Source organism: Drosophila albomicans, chromosome 2R (genome assembly GCF_009650485.2).
Source record: "Drosophila albomicans strain 15112-1751.03 chromosome 2R, ASM965048v2, whole genome shotgun sequence".
Lineage (NCBI taxonomy): Eukaryota > Metazoa > Arthropoda > Insecta > Diptera > Drosophilidae > Drosophila > Drosophila albomicans.
Window position 1 is genome coordinate 15,771,629 of NC_047631.2, and position 22,663 is coordinate 15,794,291.

The 22,663-nt window shown below is 42.5% G+C and overlaps 2 protein-coding genes and 1 long non-coding RNA gene across 7 annotated transcripts in view; 2 read left to right on the plus strand and 1 right to left on the minus strand.

Moving 5' to 3' along the window:
* The window catches only part of LOC117573681 (protein timeless homolog), a 63,454-nt gene that overhangs the window by 7,796 nt on the left and 32,995 nt on the right, over positions 1-22,663 (minus strand). The gene's annotated exons all lie outside the window — the stretch shown is intronic.
* Positions 102-15,435, plus strand: LOC127565805 (uncharacterized). 5 transcript variants are annotated; one of them, XR_007955201.1, is made up of 3 exons: positions 102-144; positions 932-1,479; positions 14,702-15,435. It is a non-coding gene; the product is annotated as an uncharacterized LOC127565805 (long non-coding RNA). The 5 variants fall into 5 exon arrangements; XR_007955200.1 differs by having other exon boundaries at positions 105-177; XR_007955202.1 differs by having other exon boundaries at positions 106-133.
* Positions 15,454-22,570, plus strand: LOC117573680 (uncharacterized). Its single transcript, XM_034257024.2, has 2 exons — positions 15,454-16,483; positions 19,025-22,570. Exons 1-2 carry the CDS (start codon positions 15,536-15,538, stop codon positions 21,596-21,598), a joined length of 3,522 nt encoding a protein of 1,173 aa, XP_034112915.2. The 5' UTR covers positions 15,454-15,535; the 3' UTR covers positions 21,599-22,570.

Below are 22,663 nucleotides of genomic sequence, written 5' to 3' on the forward strand. Positions count from 1 at the left end.
TTGAATGCGCAGAAGCGAAAAAAAATTTTCGAAATTCGATTTCGAAGTCGCACAAGTCGCTTAAAAAGCATGTCCTGGCAGCATGCTAAGCTCAGTCTAGTGCTGAATTTATAGACGCAAGGACACGCGAGCTGTGAGCAAAAAGTGACTAACCAAGTGATCCTAGTGCCAAGTCGTGTGTGTGACTGTGACTGTGTGTGTGTTTGTGTGTGAAAATAGTATCAAAGCAAAACGCAATTGCCGCTGGGCAATTAAAAGGACAATCTCTGGCCAAAACGTAAATGAAAACTAAAGTCAAATATCTGGTCAGACTCATCACAACCACAACCGACACCATATATTCTGTTGAAGCTGTTGTTCACTCTGTGCGCATTGTTGTTGTCGTTCTCCTATGCCGCTCTTTGGCCTGTGGCCCAATGCGTGCCAAGCAAACGTCAAACTTTTTGGCAGACATCAAGGCGTCAATGCTGGCAGCTACTTACATGCTGTGACTTTTGTTGTTATTGCCAACACAGCATCCAAAGCGTCCAATGGAGGCTATGTGGACTCAGCTGGCGCTATTTTCGTTTAGTCATTCATATTTATGTAGCATACTTTTGCGGACTGCTAGTTTTTTAGCTTCTGGCACAAACATTCGTATTTTTAGTTAGCTGCGTGCTTCATTTCCTTTCTTTCGCTCCTCGCACAAACACACTCATACACACGTATTTTGTGTGAAAATAAATATGTAAGAGCGACAGGCTTTGCTTTCAAAAACCTGCTCATTTCCTGTGCACGTCAGCCACGCACAGACGGACAACAGCCACCCACACACTCTCACTCACACATACCCACACGATGACACTCACAAACAGATGCGCCAACGAGCAGCTGTTGAAGTTGCCCTGATGCTGAAAATTCCACTTTAACATCAACTTGCATTTAATTTCAGTGCTGGCAAATTTAAAATAAACAGTGAAATCGTCAAACCAAAAACAAAAGCATAAGAGAAAGAGCCCGAAAACACAAAACAAAAAGCAACCAAAAAATAGAATCAAAACAAAACAAAACGCAAAAAAAGAATAACGAAAGCAAAAACAAAAAATACGAAAACGAAATTTAAACGTCTGCATATTAATCAGTGCTGCCTTCGCGACACGTCCTTACGACGACAGCGTAGGTTTGCAGCTTCCAGCTACGAGCTACAACGAGCATCAAAACAGAACCCCACAGCAGCAGAGCAGAGGACAACTTATCACTAAGGATTTAGAGGCGCCGCTCGCAAAGCCGCTTAGACGTCAGGGACGACGACGACGACGACGACGAGTGGCCAGAGGCAAACGTTAATCAACGGTCACAGGACCGGACGCAAAGTGCGCTCCTGTCTAGTTGTCTTTCGTGGGATTCTCTCGCGCTCGCTCAACATCAACAAAAACAAGAACAACAACCAGTAGCAAGGAAACGTCGCCTCATTTGGCCACTGCGGATTATGTTAATTAGGTAATTTTTGCTTTGATTACTCGTACCTTGAACACGACACAAGCGAAACCAACCAATCCCCGCTCCTTCTCTTTCAACCACTCATCCAAATTTCAATCTCACTGCAAAGGCAGCGACAGTTTTGCCCCACTCGCAGTCCGACCGTCCACGTCGCTTACATATTTATGAAATTTTCATGTAAATCGCGCTAATTCATGCACATTTTACTGCTGTTGCTCCCTTTGCAACGAGTGCTGTGTCCTCTGTCCTGACTGCCTGCTTGTTTTTCTCATTTTTTTTAAAATTTCCTTTTCCCTAATTGCAAGATAATTTTGAGTTTGCATTGCCCAACCAAATTATTTTCACATCCAACTAAAAAAGTATAATTAAAAATGGAATTCTCAAAAAGTTGACGCGTAAATTAGAAAAGTTGTCAAATGTTTTTTAAATTATGCATTTCATGTTTACCTTGCCGATAAACTTTTGGCCAACTCTAAACACATTGTGTATGTTATAATAAGCAATTGCAAACATAAAACAAAATTTGCAAATCAAAATGTGTTGCATCAATTAGCTTTTCACATTTGCCTCCTAGCAACAATTGAACAGAACACAATTGCAATATGTTGCTTTCGTAGACATTTACGAATTATTGCCAAGCGAATTCACTTTCAATTAATATCTAAGATTATCCTTTACATTAGCCAGTTCAAATTCCTGAAAATCACAACGATTTTCTCACTGATGAAATTATTATTTTGATTTATTCAATAAACCCGGTTTGACACTTGAAAACAATAATAACATCAAATAGTTCACCTGACAATCAATAAATAATTTACTTGAAACGTCTCGAAAGACCAAAGGCTGGGAAATATACAACTTGATTAATTAAAGCACACAAACACATCCGTACAAACTGAACAAAAGTCCACAAAACTAATACAAAACTAATGCGAATGCGAAGGCGAATGCACAACGAACTTGTGGAAATTGTAGATGCAGCAACTGAAATGCAAACAGGCAGCTGCTGTAGGCACTGAAAACTTTCTGCAACCTGCTTCCTGATATTTTAATTATAAAGTCATGAGCTTCACTAGAGAATTGCGAAGGTCGATCAATAGGTAGGATGAAAAAAGGTGGAAAATTTAAAACGAAATTAGATAGTATTCAAAAGTAAATTATGACCAGACAAATATATTTTCTCAATTAAGTTATTTAATTTTGAGTAAATTTCTCGTTTGCATATTTTAGAATTTTTCGTACTTGTGATTATTTGAAAGAACTTTTTGTATAACCCTCGCATACAGCTCACATCATGTTGGTACAAATCTTTAAAACTTTTGTGCAGCTGCTGCTCGGCATCAGCAGGACCGCATTAGTTGTTGTTTTATCGTTGCTCCCATACAGTCGCTCGTTCGCTCTCTCTCTGTTTTAGCCAGTTTATGATTTTCAATTTAATTTTATTGATTTTTGCCTTGTTTGTGCGTTTGCGTATGAAATTCATACACTCGAATACAAATACAAATACAAATTCAAAAACAAACAACGACAAATTTAGTATTATACATGCAAAGCTTTGCTATTTGTGTATGAAAGAATGAAATACTTTGAGGCATTTATTTATTAATGGAACGCTGAAACCGTAGCTCAGATTGCAAAGTACATAAAATAGAAGTAAGTAGATTAAGCCACGCTAATTTGACTTTTATCTGTGTGGCCCATAAAAACACGCAGGTGGTGGTGGCACTCGAAAAGTTATAAAGTCCAAGCATTGAAGCAATTAATGCTGCCACAACGTCTAATTAGACGGCGTCAAAAGTGATGCCAGATGGCAGATAACGCACACACCCACCGCACGCGCACAAGACACACACACACACCTCAACCCATACCCATTTCTCGGCATGTTGTAGCTGGCTCAATTAGACATGCTAAGGCGTTGGGCAAGTACCTCTCAAGCAGCAGTAGCAGCAAAAGCGACCGCAACACGGCGTATGAGTTATGCGGTAGCAGCAGTCAACCCTCGACTTCTCACTCCTCACAGCACTCCGAGGCAGGTAGTGCAAACAAAGCACAGTGTAGCAACAGTCTAGTGGAGGTCTTTGGGGTTGTCCCGCCACTTGAGTTTCATTGTTTACGGTTTGCCTGCTCTCTCCTGCAATCTGAGCGTCGAGTTATATGCACATAACAATCAAAATCGTTAGCTGCTACCCATTTTGATAATGGACCGAAGGCAGAGGGAGGACGGAGTTGTGGCCAACATGCGAGTATGTGGCAGTTAGTTGAGCAAGTGAACAACAACACACTGTGGCAGGTAGCATATAATCAAATATTTTTGTATGTAGAGAGCCAATTCAAAGCCCAGAGGGGAGCAGACAAGTGAAACTTCAACCGAACGAGATACACTACTATGAGAGTATAAGGCATATTAGCTTGTTGTTTTATTCTGTAAATAACAGATTTTTTCGATCGATTATGATATTTTAAACAAAGCATAATCAAATTCGCTTAATTACTTAACTTATTTACAATTTATCACTTATTGTTAGTGTAGAAGGAATTCGGCAAGGAATAGCTTACGATTTGTATTCTGGCTTTTTATTTTTGGCAGCAACCACAGTTTCTTTTAGTCTTGGCCAAAAGGGAAGAAGAGCAAGGTTGGGGTTAGCGCCTGCAATTTGCATATTTATGAAGAAGCTCAAGCTGCAAGACAAGCGACATCGCTTTAAGCTTCTTCAAATTGAAAAACGCGTTCAGGGAAAAAGATACAAATGCAAATGGCTATGTGGCAAGACAGACTGCTTGCCACTAAACCAAGAGGGGAGATTGTAGAGAGCGTACTTTATGTAAGCGCAACAATAATCTGTGCTGATTTACGATTTACAGGCGCGAAATAGACAAGCAACAAAGGGGAGGCTGAAGAGTCAGACAGAGATGCTTGCTCCGTTTAAGCAGACAATTTGCGTACGCAATTTACAGTTCATGGGCGGCACACGCCCTTACCCCGCCCCGCCCTTTGTGACATGCCACTGAACAACATTTTGGCAAATGCGAAAACACAAGCAAAAAAAACAATAAAACAAAAAATATTACACAGATTTTGATCGCTGGTTTTTAGCTGCCTTTTTGAACATTTTTAAAAGCACTTCAAATGCAAATAGCAAGTCGGATGGAAGGGAAAATGGCAGCAGCATCCGCTCTGCAGCCCCCATCCATTTCATTGTTATTTTTGCTTTTGTTTCAACACAATATTTGATGAAATATGCAAAGCCAGCAAAAATATGCCACATTCGTTGAACAAATAGCAGCAAAGCACAAATAGAGCTCTGCTCACCATAAACTGGTAAATTTGTCTACAATTCGAGTTATTAAAACAGGACAAAAATGTAACTTGTAAAATAATTTGAAAATATTTTAATTGACTGCAATATATAGTTTATAGATTGGATTCTGAATGAAAGTAAATAGATTTACGTTAGTTGAAATATTTGTGTAATATAAACTAAATCATTCCTTTAAAAATGCTTATAATATTCAACGATTCGCAAATGTAAAAACTCGCAACTCGAGTAGCATTTTTTTGCTAACTCCAAAACTGGGTTTCGTTACACTTTTCACTTTCTACTCTCCCCAAACACTCGAGCAGCCCGTGACTTAAAATAATTGTATGTGGCAGGCATACTTATGTGTATGGAGGCTAGGTACAATGCAAATGACATACAATAAAAAGGGAACCAGGACACACGCCGGCAAATCTTACGTTAATGCCTAATCCCTGACATTAAAGTGTTGCGCCAACAAAGTGATTTGTTGTAGACAAAGCGACCGCACTATGAGCTGCCTGGCTTCGGTGTTGCTGTCGTTGCTCTGGCAGCTGCCGCTGTGCGCCACAATGGCAACGAGGCATTGCAAATAATCTTTGCAGTAAATACGTAACAACGCCAACAACAACAAAAACGGCGAAGAAGAAAAGAAACGGCGTAGAATGTGTCTGGGGATCATTATTTGCGCAAGTGGGAAACAAAACGTAGGCAAAAAGGCCCCGAACCAAATGTCGCACATGACTGCGGCGAATGTGCGCACATGTGTGTGTTAGTGCATGTGTGTGTGCGTCCCAGTGTGCGTATGTGTGCGTGCCGGCGTGTATTTGAATGTGTAATTTAAGCATTAGAGATGCGAAAAACCTTAACTCAGTCGAAGTAACCAGCAGAAGCAGCAGCAGGAAGCCGGCACATGCCAAGGCACCCACACAAACACACACACGCACACATATACATGCAGACACAGACACGAAAATTGAATAAATTATGCGTGTCATCACATGCCGACAACTGGCTGGGGAGAACGATGGAGCAAGGGAGCGAGAGAGGGCGTTCGCATTGGGGGATGCAGCGGGGAGGCAAAGTCCTTGCCTTATCCATTCAATGGCGTAGCTCGGCAATTTGTGCCCGTCTACAAAGCAGCAAACGACGACGACAACAACATTCAGAGGCATTTAATTAAGCATTTTGTATTCATCGGAAATGTCATAAAAATGGCGGCGTTTGGCAACAGCCGCGATGCGAATTTGTGGCGCTTGCGGCACCATAGCAAATGCACATATGCTGCATAAGCATCTACATGTATGACACCAAACACATACATATGTACAACAGCAAACAGCATATTATGTAAAAGGCCGGAATAGTCAGCTGCAATGCGGCAGATGCACAGTGATTCCAGCACAAATAAAACAAGTTATCAGACAGCTTCATACGAATGAAACTACGAACTATTCATAATTCTTTTATTAACAGTTTTATAAAATTATAATTAAAATTTCTTTTTAAATACCTTTTAAAAGTAATAATTCTCAGTGTACTATAATGCTGCATTGAAAGTATCAACTCGCATATTTTACACAAGGGAATACTGAATAAAATATCAAGTATACGTAGAATTTGTACACATAAAATTGGTTCCAAAACAATGTTTAATTTTGCTACTAAGCTTGTACCATAAATTCATAAATAATTAAAATTAGGCTTATATTACACGTTGCGATGTCAAGCCTAAAATTTCGAAAATGCCGTTCGCAACCATTTTGCGTTGATAAAACATAAATTGATAATTTATTTATGTTCCGGTGGTAGTTGTTGTGGCTGTGCCAGGCGTCTGTGGCATGGCTGCTTCTTAAGGCAAAGTCACGTATCTTGGCGACCCGTAAAGAGAAATAGTGAAAATATGCAAAGTAGTTTAGAGCTGCGAGGGCGTCTCTGACGTATCCCATTTCAAGGTTCAGTTTGTACACAGAAAAAATAAAAAACAGCAGCAGCAAAAAAGCAAAATAAAAGGCGAGCCAAAGGCCAATCCTTGAAAGTGGCAAACAATAAGCGCTCAAGCGATCCTTGCCACTAAACAAAGTTTTCGGTCGCCTTACAACTACATTTGTAAATACTCCTCCATACACACAAACACATACATGTGCATAGCCATATACAAACACAACTATTTATTTGTTTATCAAGTTATCCTTGAAAATATTTAGCAGCCACTCAGCTGCGTTGCGTTGCGTATACGCATAGTTAACCTGCCATCATGACGGCGACACCTACGGGGCACCTATGCGACAACCCGCTCGAGGGTCTCTGCCATTTGTGTGCGTCGATGCTGGTGTGTGTGTGTGTGTGGGTGTATGTGAAAGTTTTCAGCTAACCCGTACTTTAACATCGATTTTTTTGTCCTTCTTTTCTTTCATTTTGAGCTTCTAGCTAGCTTGCAGCTGCCTTGAAGCTACTTATGTTTATGTTCACGCTTCGCCGTTGGCTTTTAGTGCCACACACACACACGCACACCTCTACACAGACTGAGATGTGCAGTCGTCGAACTACCAGCAGCATCATCATTTCGTATTCAACGTAGCATTAAGGTCAGGATATCTGGGATTTATAAGTTTTGTCAGCAGTTTCGCTTTCACATCCTTTGCCCACTTATTTATGCAGGCTGAAAGTGTTCCGAAGGGCACCTCGAGCTCGAGCTGGGTTTGCACTTTGGCACATCATAACTAGCAGCTGCTTAGGCAAGCATTTATGTATTATTTAAATCGAAATTAAATGCCAAGCTCAGCAGAGCAGATTGAAACTATGAGAGTGGGAAATGAATTTAATACGTACATCACAATCCGCCGCCACTTGAAATATTCCGCATTTTGTTGCACGATCCACGCATAACTTTATTGCCTGTTGTACAAACTGTTTTCTCGGCTCCCATTGTTGGCTAACAAAAGTTGTGTGCCACGCCCACTCACAAATGGCTCACGCCTGCCTGCACTTTCGACACTTTTGCGCCTCACGGTCAAATGGTTATGGCTTATAATGAAAGCCGAACCGAGCCGAGCTAAAGAAAGAACCAGGAACAATGAGCGCTGAAAATCAAGAAAAACATGCAACATCAGGAGGCGGAGGAGGGACGACTGTGGCAGCTGTGTATAGGCAAGTCCAGGCATGCGGCACAACAAATTAAAAACTTGGACGCCTTTTTCTTTTGCCAACAAAATGTTTTCCCATTAAAAAATGAAAAATTGCGCAATAAGTTCGCTGGCCCAAGGCATTTAAAAGTATGCAGAACACCGAGCAGCTAACTATGTATTCTTAGCTTGCAAATTCCAAGTATTTCTTAAGCGCATCTTTAAGATACTTAATAAAATTACTCTCTCAAGGTATATTTTATCGCTCGAGTACAATTACTACAGATCATTGTGAGATTTTTCCCATTATAATAATGCTTTTTAACGATTTATCGCGTTGCCCGGCTATAAGATGGACACTGATAGGTTGCCAGACAAGACCGGATTAGTTTTAAGACAAATCAATAGTGAATGGCACGAATCTATAAATTGACAATTGTTGTCGGCCGTCTGAAATCTGGATCTTAAATTATAAGAAGCTTAGGACCAAATCACATTGGGTTTGCAACGTCTCTATGTTATATGGGCTAATTGCCAGGCCAATCATCAGGAGGCAAACAGAGAACAGACAACAGACAACAGAGAACAGAGAGTAAAGAACACACAAAAGCAGAAATTACCAACATATATCATGATGCTAATGCTTAAAGTGAACCCTTGCCGTTTTGCTTTGCGTGTTGAACTTGTGATTTCCGCCACATTAATTTCAATTTCACAAAAAGACGCCCAAAAAGCGAGGCACACCAAGCCCAGGTTCGAGTGCGGGCCAGTTGAGGACACGGCGCATTTGGTAAATGCCTTAATGGCCTAATTTTTGTTTTCAGGCGCGAAGCAAAGGAGCCCAACACAACAAAAAATACGACAGTTATGCGTGTAATATTTTTTTCTTTTTTGTATTTTTTTTTTTTTTTTTGTGGGCTGAGTTGGAAATTATCATTGAAACTGCGTCTGGCTGCCAGAATGGGCAGGCAATTTTAAGGGTTCAGCGACGTCGCTTGTGGGCCATGAAATGATGTCGTAAATATTTAAAGTTTGTTGTCTGCCTAAAGGCAGCTAGCTGCTCCTTGCCTCTTGCCATTCGCCATTTGCCAGCAGCCTGCCTTGCTTCTGTTTCCTGTTCTGCTGCTGTGCAATAATTTTTGTACTCGAAAAATGAAGCGTAATGTGCGTTAATGTTAATGACGCGTATTACTGACAAGTGCCTTGCCTGATAAAAGACCACTTGAAAGTCGAAGCAGATGCGCTAATTGTCAGATACGATTCAACTTTTTCGGGGACCCGCAAAAGTTCCTTGTCATATCGATTGCAAAACTTGTTAGCAAACTGTCGATGAAAACTCTGTCTGGGGATCAACAAGCGACCGCCAGCAAAACGACAAATTAAAGGACACCGAAACAGCCACACTTTGGAAACTAGCCGAAGCAGAAGGAGCAACGGCAGCTGAAAAGAAAACCAAACATAAAGCGCAATGCCGTTGACAACCACAATCAAAATAACAAACCAACACTGCAAGTTTTTGGGGGCTCTGAGAAGGCAACTAAGGGCAACAGAAAAATGTATTCATATTCGATACTACGTAAGTTTATGATGTGGGGAATATGTAGTACAGCATTCTGATAAGTTGGGTTGAAAATATTAAGTATACGTTTACTATTAAGCAGCAAAATTCTTCAACATTAGATATTCCCTTTCATGCTGTTTACAGGGTATTTCATGCTCTGCATTCGAAATGTCTTTCCTGGTTTTGTTTAAACGTTTTTGATTGTTTTCTGTTGCAAGGCACGTAAACAGAGAACAATGGCCCAAAGCAACAGAGCAGCCAAGTCAATGGTACACACCCGCACACAATCACACATCGTCGCATTGAAAAGCACTTTTAGTTTGCTTTTTTACGGTTTTTTATTCAACTCAATATTTTCCGTTGGCGCAACGTTTGCAATAGGAAACCACTTGAAGTGCGCAGCGTAGCTAGCGAATTATTGATTTTGCACTAGTTTCAGATTTTCGGTGTCAGAGATTTGCACGACACAGCGAGGCAACTTTAACTGACAGCTTTAACTGCTTGGCAACTCTCAGTCCCGCCATCTTAGTCTCTCTCTCTCTACGTCTCTTCCTCACTGCTTATTTATTTGGCCAGACTAAGGTTTCAAGTTACGTTATATGTATCTGGCACTGACAATTTGGAGCACATAATGCTAGTTGTCCTGCCGTTTGTCATACATGTGTGGTGTTGGTGTGGGTGTGGGTGTGTATGAGGATGCGAGTGTCGCAGCAGCATGTGCGTTTGTATGTCCTTGTCTCTGTGTACATAATCTGGCTATCAGCTTGCCCAGAATACCACAGACCATCACCCTCATATGTCAAGCAGACACGTATCTCAGATTTAATGGCCAGGCAAAGGCAATTTGGCAAATTATTAGAAAATCATTGTGCCACTTTATGGCCTCAGCAAAAAAACCAAAAAAAAAATATAGAATATGAGTGCCCATAACAGACACTAGTTGGTTTGGCCAGTGCCCACATCCATCTGCCGCCCCCTGCGTAGCCATCAGTCTACTGCTGGTAGCTGAGTGGTCAAGCTGTCAAAATCATTAACCGAAATGCAATTTGCTATTGGCTGACCGAAACAGTAATACGAGTATCTCACAGACCCAAATTGAAGGCAAGTGGCATGTGAGGCGAGACGAGGCAGAGGCTACAAACGAACAATATCAGATGAAAATTGTGGCCCAGATAGCCAAGAGATGAAATTAATAAGGCCTAATGCATATAGACTGGCTAAGTGGTTTGGTAAATGGTTGGCCAACAATTTATGCACATTTATTGAAAAACTTTTTCAATTTCATAAAAAGCTTTTGCGCAACTAAACCATAACCACACTGAGGTCGGCGACGTCAAGGGGTTAAAACTGTGAGTAAGACAATAAAAATGACTGCTACCCCAAGCAGTCAGTCAGTCAGTTAGATAGAGACAGACTCACATACGCAGAGCGAATGATGGACAAGAAGAAGAAGCAGAACCAAGCAAAGCGACCGTCAACATTTTTATTAAAATATCTTTGTGTGGCATCCTCTGTTGTGCTCAAGGCCCCAGTCGAGAAACAACAGCTTCGAGCAACCAAAATTGGGCTACCAAAATAAAGCCAAAGACGAAGCCAACCAGAAAACCCAGCACACACACACACACACACACATATACACACAAAAAACAAGACGGCAAAAATACACACATGAGCCTCTGTGGCTGTTTCCCAAGGCCTTGAGCGATTTTTCACTACACAATTTAACAAATAAAAGCAAAAAAAAAAAATCATACAACATGAAAATCTACACATAAATAAAACAATAAAAGACACACTCACACACACTTACAGCACCAACAAGAAAAAAAACAAAAACAGAAACTGAAGAAAAAGAATAGAAAGAAACAACAATAAAGACGAACAAGTTTATTACGAATTTTAGTTATGTGTTTTTGGTTGCCTGCCTTGCCGGGCATCAGGCAGTGAGCATGGAGCTGTCTTTAGCCGCAGGGCATTAATAAAGACAACAACATGGCATCGAGATATGGGCATAAGTCATAAGCACAAGTTCTCCCTAAAAATACTTTCGCCTTAGCTTCGCAAATTGTCCGAGTATGTGAAATATGTGAACGATTTATGAATGTATTTTGATGCATGCATCCAAATGCTTTCAAGTTATTCAAATTCATCGATTACAAAATAGATGTTCCGTCCCTGGAATTTGTGAATTTGATAGGCGACAAAAAATGTTAGCTGTATTGAATTACATGAAACGGAGACAAAATAAACCGAGGAATTCATTTCAGATATGTATAGAAAGTCGTAAATAAATACGTATGTGTGATATCGTTTCGCCATCCGCATTCTCGTATAGCCCTCAACATCCATTTGACAGTCGAAAGCTCGAAAAAGAAACTTTAATTTGAAAACTTTTACGCGCTCGGCACAACAAAAAAAGTGCTGCCATCAATGGTTGAAAGCGACAAAGGCATGCTGGCAAATTGTTCGCAAAGTGTTGGACATATCGCTTAAAGATTTCAGCACAGTTTAAGAGCCGCAAAAAAAATACATGCCAGCACACGTCCTGGCAATGTTGACATTGACACAGATGCTGAAGGATCCCAATGCTGCATTGCCTGGCTGCCTGGCTGCCTGACTGCCTGCATTGAATGCATGTCAGCTGCAGCAACAGCGGGCGGCAGACTCAATAAAACTTGCACAAAGCGGAAGTTTATTAAAACAGCAGTCTTGGGAAAAAGAAAGTGCACAAGGCCCGTGCATGACAACTAAAACGAGCAAGGCCAAACAATGAACAATTCACAGATACCTTTCAAGCAGTTGTAAAGCTAAAAGAGCAGTTGAATATACCCAACTTAAATGTATGCAGAGCATCAAAATGCAGGAAACGCAGTAAAGCAAAACATGCCGGTCACACAGAGCTAAGCTAACTGAGTAAAAAGCCAGCAGTCAGTGCATTTTTACATGAGACCCGAATACACACATAGAGACAAACACATACACTGCACACATATATAAAATACAACTACATTTAAAAGGGAGCGAATGGTGCTGCATAATGTATACGCCAGGAGGGCAGAGATACAATTTTGTATTTTGTTGCGCAATTGAGCGCGCAACTGAAGCAAGAAACTGCGCAAAAGTATCTCAAGGAACTGGCAAGACACAGAATTGCACACCAGGCACTCAATGGAATGCAATTGGGTGACAACGTTGTCCTTGCCATCAAATGGCATTTGCATTTTGTCTCACAATGCAAGTGCACTGATAAAGCCATGCCAGATCGTGTTGGCTTCAGTTTCTATACAGAGCGAAGCTTAGCAGCGCTCGGATGGGATCGCTACCTAAAATTCTATACAAAAAAAAAGCGAAAAACTACTTTGATGTACAACTACTACTACAAGCTGGTTGCTGGGTGCCAGCAAAATCCAATTTCAACAACGAACCCAGCAGTGCACAATGGATTTTATTTAAGCAAGCTCTTTGCAAAAGCAACTGAATAGCCGCTGCTACAGCGCTAGCTTTCTGCTAGATATATTTGCATTGGACAAAAGGATGCACTTTAAAGGAACAGCAGCAGCAGCAACAGCAGCATCAGCTATTTGCTTTGTCCTGTGCATTTGATTAACTGAGAAAACGGAAGAGGGCAAAGAGATTGCTATAAATATTCAATATGCTTGGGGTGGCAAATTCCGGGTAACAACCCTCGCTAATGTTCAATCATAAAATACAGTCAGCTCGGGCTCGTCGCAAAATATGGCACAGCAATTCGCAAATTATATTCAAGCTGGCATTAAATAAACTGACAAACGCAGGAACCCTCCGAAAAAAACAATATACATATACTATATATACAACAAGCAGCTCAAGAAGCTCTGACTGATGATTGAAGGGGAAGCAGAGTAGACTCGAGATGGAGCTGCTTCAATCTTGGTAGCGACAGCGACTGTCAGATGTTCCCGGCCATATTGTTGTTGCTGTTGATATTGCTGTTATTTGTTGTTGGTTTTGTGTGTTTTTTTTTTTTAAATCGACTTTCATGTCAACTGACTTGTGTACAACATCTATCTGCCTGCAAAGCGATGGGGCAGTTGACGGCGGATACAAGGGGTGTGGCAATGTGGCACACATTTTACTGTTGCGTAAGCAAACGACAAGTGAAATGAAATGCCAACTTCTTGATAACATTTGTCAATAAATTTAATATAAACCAGCGATGCCTATAAATTTGTTTACTCATGCTCATGCGAGTAAAGCGTGTTCGAGGAGCTAAAACATTTATGTCTCTGACTTGCATAAACTCGTAGTGCCGAAGTGCCAATTCCCTAACTCATCTTTATTTATACTCATTACTTGTATTGTTTGCATGTGCAATCATTTGATTCTCAATATTTGCACACATATTTTGCGCTTTAATACACACAATTTCATCGTATCACTTTAAATTTGATGGTGGCCCTTTCAAAATCCCCAGATAAAACTTTTGTACCCATTGTTGGTTGGCAAATTGGCAACTTTGACTTTAAGTAGACATTGACAAATTAATTTCGAGAGAAAAATCGTATAGCATCGCATTTGAGGGTCATTACATTACATCGCCAAACAAGGAGTAAATCAAATTTGCGTCGTTTTTGGGTTGACAGTTTGTTTGTTGTAGAGAGTGTAGAGAGTGGCTTTACTGTCATACTGTCATAATGTCGCTTGTTTGCAGCGGAAATGAAATGACCCAGTTAAATGATTTATAGCACACACACACACATACACATATGCTGGGGTGTATAACCCAGGCTTAGTGGCAAATGGCTGACACCACGCGGTCAAAAAAGGTGGCTCATGGCATGTAGCATGTGGCAAGTGGCATTTGGCTTGGTTATGACTCGGCCCGGACTCACGCCGTATCACAGCATGCTGTTTAAGCATTCTCAAATTATAGTTTCATTAGCTGCAATCAGCATAAAAATAACACTTAAGGAAAAGTGCCAAAGCACTTTCAAGTCGTAAAGCTGAAGCTCAAATTAAAAAACACGACCAAAAAAATACTTATGTATAAAAGTATGGGGGAAAAACAAAACGCTGGCTAAAGCGTAGAGTCGAACAAAGCGAATGCTGAGCAAATTATTACGAAGTTTACCTTTTCACAGTTTCCTTTGCACTTTTATTTTTGCATTTAAGTAGCAACAGAAACAACAACAACAAGCTCAACCTGAACAATATCCTAACAAGCGTAATTACAAATTTTTCACGTTTTATTACAGATTTTAAGCACGCGACGCTGCGATGCCAGGGGAACAATTGACGTTGTAATGTGACAACAGTTGACTGCAGCAACAACAACGAGAGCAACAACATCGTCCTCTACTATAATCAGAGCAACAATAACAGGTGAAGCGATGCACGCTTTTTAATTGACATTTACTCGAGTCGAACAACGTTGTACAGCAATTAGCTGACTGCCTGATAAAAGTTGAAAGAGGCGAAAAGAGACGAAAGTAAAAAAGCGAAAAGCGTAAAACAATTGCAAACGACAAATTAAAAAAAACAACAACAACACAAACTCAAAACAACAATTGAAAAGGTGATGGCCAAGTTGATATTTAATTAAATATTCAGCATTTTTAGAGGCTACGCTGAAAAGTAGGCAACGCTTTTGCCAACCTATCGCGTTCGCTCTCTCTTAAAGCAGAGCCAAAAACAATGGCCGCCATTGCGGAAACAATGGCAACGCAAACGTTAAAGCTGTCAAACTGTTGACAGTTGTCACATGGTCGACCAGAGGAGCGCACGTGACGCAAAAATCGTGCCAGGAAAGGGCAACTGGTGAACGTGAGTGAATGAGTGAATGAATGAATAAATGGCAGGCAAATGAATGAAACGGCCAAACGTTCGCCATATTCAAAAATTGAGGCAACAGCGACAAACGGCCAACACGCTAAACATCTGCACGTACAACGCATAAATTTTAAGTGAAATTAAAGGCAGTTGCTTCCCAAAAAAATCCAAAAAAGAAAACACCAAAAAAAAGTTATAGACAATCATTGCCAACCAGGCATAAAGTCAGCCGAGGCACTAAAAAACACAAAAACAAAAACATGAAGCATGCGCGCAACTGTGATCTGCCAGCCACGGCCATTATTGGAATATTGCTGTTGTCCATTTCAACCGTGGGTGGCACGCACGCAGTGTCCTTGACAAATGCCGCGGCCAAAGAACAGGAGCTGCAACTATCGCTGCATCGTCATCTGAGTTTTAAGAGCGTGCAACGCATGCTGCGCGATGAAAACGAGCCCGCCAACTATAAAAGCGAACTGCGTTACTATCAGAAACGGGAGACGCAGACACAACATGAACTCCACAAGCGTGAGATCAGCGTGTCCACAGCATTGCTCAATCTCACGGCTCAAGGTCTGACAGCCTACGACAGTCAGAAGAACTATCAAGGACAGTTTGAACTCGTCACCCACATGGATCTGAGCAACAATAAATTAAGCAGCCTGAAACTGGATAACTTTGTGCAACTGAAACAGCTGGATGTGAGCAATAATTCACTGACAACACTGCCTGCTGCTGGCTCAATGTTAGTCACTTTGGATCTCGCCTGCAATCGCTTGGGTCAGCTGTCGGCCAGCTACTTTGCCCAACGAATGCCTCAACTCAAACATCTCAATCTGGCGCACAACCAACTGGGAAATATATCGCGGCAGGCATTCTACAATTTGAACAGCCTCGAAACGCTATTGCTGAGTCACAACAACATCACGGACATCGACTATGAAACATTTCTGGCATTGCCAAATCTACAACACTTGGATTTATCGCATAATCAACTTAGCGGCTCGGCCATAAGAGCTCTACAAGGTATTCCCGATCTTGTGAGTCTCTCGATTTCACACAATCCACAAGTGGGCACGGCCATGCAGGAGTTTGTCGCCTCGTGGAGTCTCAAGGAGCTGGACGCCAGTGGCACAGGACTCTGTCAAGTGCCAGCTGCATTGGCGCAATCTGTGCGCACGCTCAAATTGTCGCACAACTGGCTCAAGGTGAGTGGCTAGCATATATTTATTTAAAGATGCGTCACAGCGTAAAAGGAAGAGCATGTATCTAAAATTATATGACGCACATTCCACAATCAATAAATTAGCGAATCCTTGAAGCGTATGCCGATTGCTCCTCTCTCTTTGTTGCCCGCTGTTCCTCTGTCTGTTTGTGCGAACCCAATGAACCGCAATTTTGACGCTTTTGCCGGCAATTAACGGCACATTCGTGGCAGGCTGTGTAACCGAGGCCCGACTCGCACTTTTTCGCTGCCTTTCTGCCTGCTGCCTGAGGGGCATTGGGGCTTTCCTTGTTCCCAGGCTCCCCTTGCTGCCATTAATTAGCATCTGTTTTGCGGCCCGTGGGTCGTGGGTCGTTCCTGCGTGCTTAAGTGCTCCTCTCTGTCTGCTACGATGTTTGAAGCTTGTGCCCCACGCAAAAATCTCACCCAGGCGTATGATTTACACTTTGTTATTTTTAAATTTGCGCCGCCATTTTGTTGCCTCCCGGCTGCTGGCAGCAACGCGCACTTCCGGCTCCGACATGCAGATGGTTATGGTTAGGCAGAGTGAGTGAGTGAATGAGTGAGTGAGGAAGGCAACTTTGTCGCCGAGCTTTAAATAATTTTTATGTTCCGCAAATGCCAGCAGGGGAATTCATTACGTGAATAGGAAATTGTATCTACAAGTATTATTGATTAATACATACTGCATTATAATTAGAATGTTGAATAATGTACGCACAAAAAAAATCACATTTGATAAAATAATTAATGTGCCATGAAATCACATTGAAATTGCATTAATAGATAATTGTTTTGTTATTTTTTAGCCTGCCATTGACATTAGTAGATATCTTTAAAAAATATATATAAAGCAAATTCAGCGGAAATTAAAACCGATAGAAGTTTCAAAAACAGATGTGCAATTAACAAAACAATTTAAAAAATGCAATAATCAAATTCCATGAGCTTTAAATGAACAAACTGTATAAAGTAAATAAATAGCCATTTTATTTATTTTCAAGTAGACATCAACATGTCATATTGCAAGCGCATTTCTTAATTTAGCTCATAAATAAACAAATCTTTTTTTGTCTATTTACATTTTGTGAAGCATCGCTTAATTCGCTGCATTGTGACTGAATACCACGAGCAGTTAGATAGCTCTCAGCCAGCCACTTAGCCAGTGCTAGACCATAATTAAAATCACAATGCGGCCACCATAAACACACACACACAATGGAACATTTAAGTGCACTTTACACTTTTCACAAATGCTCAGGAAACAAAAGCAAAACAAAAGGCGCTTCAAGTCTTAATAAGTAAAGAGTGTTTGTTTAAACGAGGAGAACAGACAGACAGACAGCAGTCAGACATTTAGAAAGGCAGAAAAAGAGGCGATTAGCGTGTCCAGCCAAAGTAAAAGCATTCTGAGCTGCAGCAAAATAACAACAACAAATACGAGTAGTATAGTGGTAAACAGATTTATGAAAGCGAGCAGCGAACAAACGATTGTGTTGAGGGGCTTCGCTGGGGGTATTAACTAAGCTTAAATGGCTTTAAGTACATATAGAACAACAAATGCGGCCCATAAATTGTTGCTGCTGCCGCCATTGCTGCCACCATTGCTGTTTGTCGATTATGGCAAATGCCATAAAAGGTGCAAAAATGCCGTTCATAAGCTGTTCAGGGCAAAAGACAAAAGCGCGCCTGACGCTGGGCATTAATAAAATAAGGATAATTGGCATAAGCATAATCACGTTTAAGCCAGCAGCCAACGAGCAGCTGAGACAGGCTAAGACTGCGACAGCCTAACTAGTTGCAATGTCTGCTTCGAAGCCAGTAGCACACCAAGGATCCCTTTGTTCTCCGACAGCAGGCATTTTAATTTGTCTGCGATTCCTTGTCGCCGCTTCTGTTGGTTGCTGCTGCCTCTGTTGCCGTTATGCCTTTATCGGCAGTCAACACGCAGCCTTTTCATGGCAAATTATGGCGTTTAGAGGCAACCGACTTCGTCTTGTACAGTCAACGCTTCCTGTCTGTCTGGAGCAACAACGCTCGAAGGCAGCGACTGCCTGTCTGGATGACTTGATGTCTGGATGACTGCTTGCCTGACTGACTAACTGACTGACTGACTCGTTGGCTGGCTTCGTGCCTGGCGCTTGTTTCATTTAATGAGTCGCGTCTATGTTTACTTTTGGCCCTAGACGAGCAATGCCCCAGGCAACGACAACGGCAACGGCAACTACCTAAAGGAGCAAGCAACCGTCCAACCAACCAGCCTTTGAAGTAATTATAACGGCTGATTCACATTAATTTTTAAACAACGTCAGCAAGTCACTCTCTTCTCGCACTAATCAAATTTCCATGGACCAACTTATACTTATAAGCAGCCAGCAGACAGAGTGCGCTGAATCACAAACTTTTTGCTTTGTTGTAGCTGATGATATATTGTGTTTTTGATTTACGGTTCACAATGTCAAATCGCTTGTCTGCATCTTTGTTTTATTGCTCAATTTACAACGCTTTCTTTTTGCACTTACAGGCTATTAACTGCGGTGATCTAGACAGCTATCCTTTGCTGCAATATTTGGATCTATCCTACTCGCAAATTGCCCAAGTGGAGGACGATGCGCTCGGTCGCCTCGAGCTGCTTGAAATACTCTTTCTCGATCACAACAGTTTGATGCGTGTGCCCAGTACTTTGCCCACTTCTCTGGAGCATCTGTTCATGCAACACAATCACATTATGGAACTGCAACCACAGGCATTTGCCGCACTAAGCAATTTAAAAACCCTCGATTTGTCGGGAAATCGTTTACTATATTTGCCAGCGCTGCCGTTGCCCAAGCTACTCACGCTTAATTTGCAATCGTCGGGCATTGAAAGCGTTAGTCAGTCGATTGTGCATACCCTGCCGCAGTTGCGGGATCTTTTGCTGGAGGATAATCCCATTAGGTGCAGCGATCTGCTGGGCATTGCCGAGTGGGCGAGTCCGTGTCGTAGCCCCGATATGGGTCAATCACCGGGTCGCATCGATTTGAAGAGTCGTTTCGTGCAATCGCAGAACTTTTATGAGCCCTTCAGCAGTCAATGTGGACGAGAGGGAACGAAAGACGACGCGCAGCAAGATGAATGGACTAAATCTATGCCGCCCACTTGCGGCCTGTCAGCAACAGCAGCAGCAACAACAACAGCACCATCAACTATGCTCAAAGTGCACAAGTCAAAGGCAGCAGCAACAGCAACAACAACCATGGCAACACTAACAAGTGCAATGCAATCAAGCGGCAACAACATTGCGCTAGTAACCGCAAAAACTTTAGGGCCAGTTGAAACAACTTCGTTAGTGAAACTGCAGCGCCAACAAATGCCTGGCATGCCAACTGCAACAACAACAACAACAACAGCAACAATAACAACCACAGCTCTTAGTCAAACAGCAACAGCCAGTGGCATGCCAAGTTTGGTGGCAGCAGCAGCAACTCTTGCTGCCAATCGCACAAACATTTTGGCAGCACAACCAGCAGCAGCAGTCAGTTCACTGCCGCCAGCGTCGAGTCGAGCAGACGTTGTAAATTCAACTGTAGCAACAACAACAACACCGCCAAAAAGACTCGCCATGCCAACTCACATTAGCGATGTTGCTGAGGTTGCCACAACAGCAACACAAGGCAATGTGCCACAAACAATTTCGACGCTTATAACTGCCAAAGAAGAAAGTCAAAAGCTGTCTAATAATACAGCAAACAGTTTATTAAAACTGACGACATCGACAATCGAAACGCCCAGCGAGACATCCGGTCAAGAGGTGGCATCATCGACGTCGATTCCGAAGGCACAGTCACAGCCACAGCTGCAACATAAGCATGCCACATTGCAGTTGCACATTAAGAACCGTCATCTAATTGGTACGCCCTTGCTGATGCACAAGGGCGATAACCTGCTCGTGGATGCCGAGCAGTTGCTGCTGCCCGGTACGGCAACAGTGGCGGATGCGGAAACATTGGATGCCAGCCAGCAGCGACAGGAAGCGACTGATAAGCGACAGCCGGATGTAATAAAGGGCGACACAAAGGCTACATCGCTGGAGACGACGACAGAGAAGACAGCAGCATCAACAGCAGCATCAACAACAACAGCAACAACAGAATCAGTAGCAACAGCAACATCTACAACAGCAGCCAAAACGCACAAGAAAAAGAATCCCTCGCTAAGCATCAAAAAGATGACCTACAGCACAAAGCACGCAACAACTATGAAAACAACGGCAACAGCAACAACAACAATGCGAGAAGTGACAACAACAAGTAGCGAACACCAACAGCATCAACACAGCAGCGTGAATACGCCAAATGCTGTGAAACAAGAGCTCAGCACATTCGCCCAACTGAAGGCCTTTGTGGATCTCAAGACGGAAGCCTCGAAGTCAGCACATCTGCTGGACACACGCCAGGAAACACAACAAACCCTGCCTGGCAGTCATCCGGGTCTTATGCTCTTGCTGGCATGCGTCCTGGTCATTGTCCTGTTGGCGGGCCTGGCGCATGTTTATCGCTGTGAGCTTCCGTGGCAACGCAGCGGACGCGCCGGACAGACACGACCGCATCATCAGCGCCAGTTCAATGAGAACGATGATGTGCACAGCTTTCTGCACTATCAAGGATCGAGCAATGCGGATCCAGCACGTCTGCAAGCCTGGCATCACAGCACTAGACGCGAAGCACCCTACAGCTCGCCTCTACACAATCTGCAAGCCCGCGAATTGCAGCGCGAACAGCAGAAGCTGCAATTTTACAGTGCCTCCCTAGCTGACAGCTCCATTGGCAGTGGAAGTGGCAGTGGCAGCGCCTGCTCCTCGGGCAGCAGTCGCTCGAGCTTGCACTCGCCCAGCAATGAGGATAGCTACTACATTGAGATGGCACCCAGCAGTCCCAATGCGGCGGCCAATTCGCTGTCCAGTCTGCCCATGGAGCTGCTGAGTGGCAGTCGTAGCAGCGGCAATGTGGCAGCCACAGAATTGGGAGGTGGTGCCGCCACATTGACATCGGCAACGACGCTCAGATCGGTGAGCAGCAAACTGATGGCGCCCAGTTCGCGTCGGTTGGGCATCTGGTGACAAACCGTCTTCGGACAGCGACAATACGCACCCTTCCAGTAATTCAATGGCAAATAGAAATCATTATTCTTAGTTTTAAGCAAGAATGAGAGACAAGTCCCAACTGCCCTCTGCCAGCTACCACTTGCCAGCTGCCAACTGTCAGTGTCCGACTGGTCGAAAGTGAGTCATAAAGCTAAAAACAGCAGCAACAATCTAAATAAGGGACTACTTGCACCCACATAGATATATTATATATATAAATATATTTATATATTTGAGTATGTGTGTGTACACAGTCTAGCTTGATTTATGGCTCTGCGTGGCCGCACACGTGGCAGGCCTCTTAGCGTCTAGGTTAGCAGCAACAATTTGTCATAAAGTTGCGTTACGTATACGCCAAGTAGTCAAGCAGCCAAATAGCCACCGTGTCCGCCTACCGTCTCCCGCCTCCATCGCAACCACAACGCCAATCGACGGCAACTTTTTATGGGCCATCGAGCACTCTGAGCAGCGAAAGCCCACTGCCCTTCAATTTAATGTCCATCTTGTGGTCGTATTTGGGTCAGTTTACTTGAGGCCAACGCCGTGCGTTGTCTATGTGTATGTGTGTGTGTGGGCCAGTTAAGTACGTATGTGTGTGTGTCTGTGTGTGTGTGTGTGAGTATATAAGTGCCTGTCCGTTGGCCAAGATTAAGTGCTTTGATAGTCGTGCATATAAAAATGAAATATCGATAAAGTATTAAATAACAATTTAGTTTATGACAAGGCTCCAGCTATCAATGCGCATTATAAGTTCTCAGCAACAGACGCTGAGCAATGCAGATTTAAAGAGAATATATTGTATATCCATATAAATAATAACTCAATTTGTTATGGATGTAACTTGTAACTTGTTCCGCATGATTACAACATATGTATACTTGATTGAGCTTCGAATAGCATGTCCCAGTTTAATTATAGTTTTGCAATTTCAGCTATTGCTGCCACTTCCACTTCAGCAATCCTTTTTCGTTGCAAAAGCCAATAGTTGTAATTACATATAAAATTCCACACATGTGGCAGAAAGTAGGGCAAGTAATTTCC

What these genes read in the sequence shown, in the direction of transcription:
- LOC117573680 (XM_034257024.2), top strand. Translation starts at nt 15,536, where the DNA reads ATGAAGCATGCGCGCAACTGTGATCTGCCAGCCACGGCCATTATTGGA. An exon ending in TGTCGCACAACTGGCTCAAG is followed by an intron (nt 16,484 to 19,024) that starts GTGAGTGGCTAG and finishes TTGCACTTACAG; the next exon opens with GCTATTAACTGCGGTGATCT.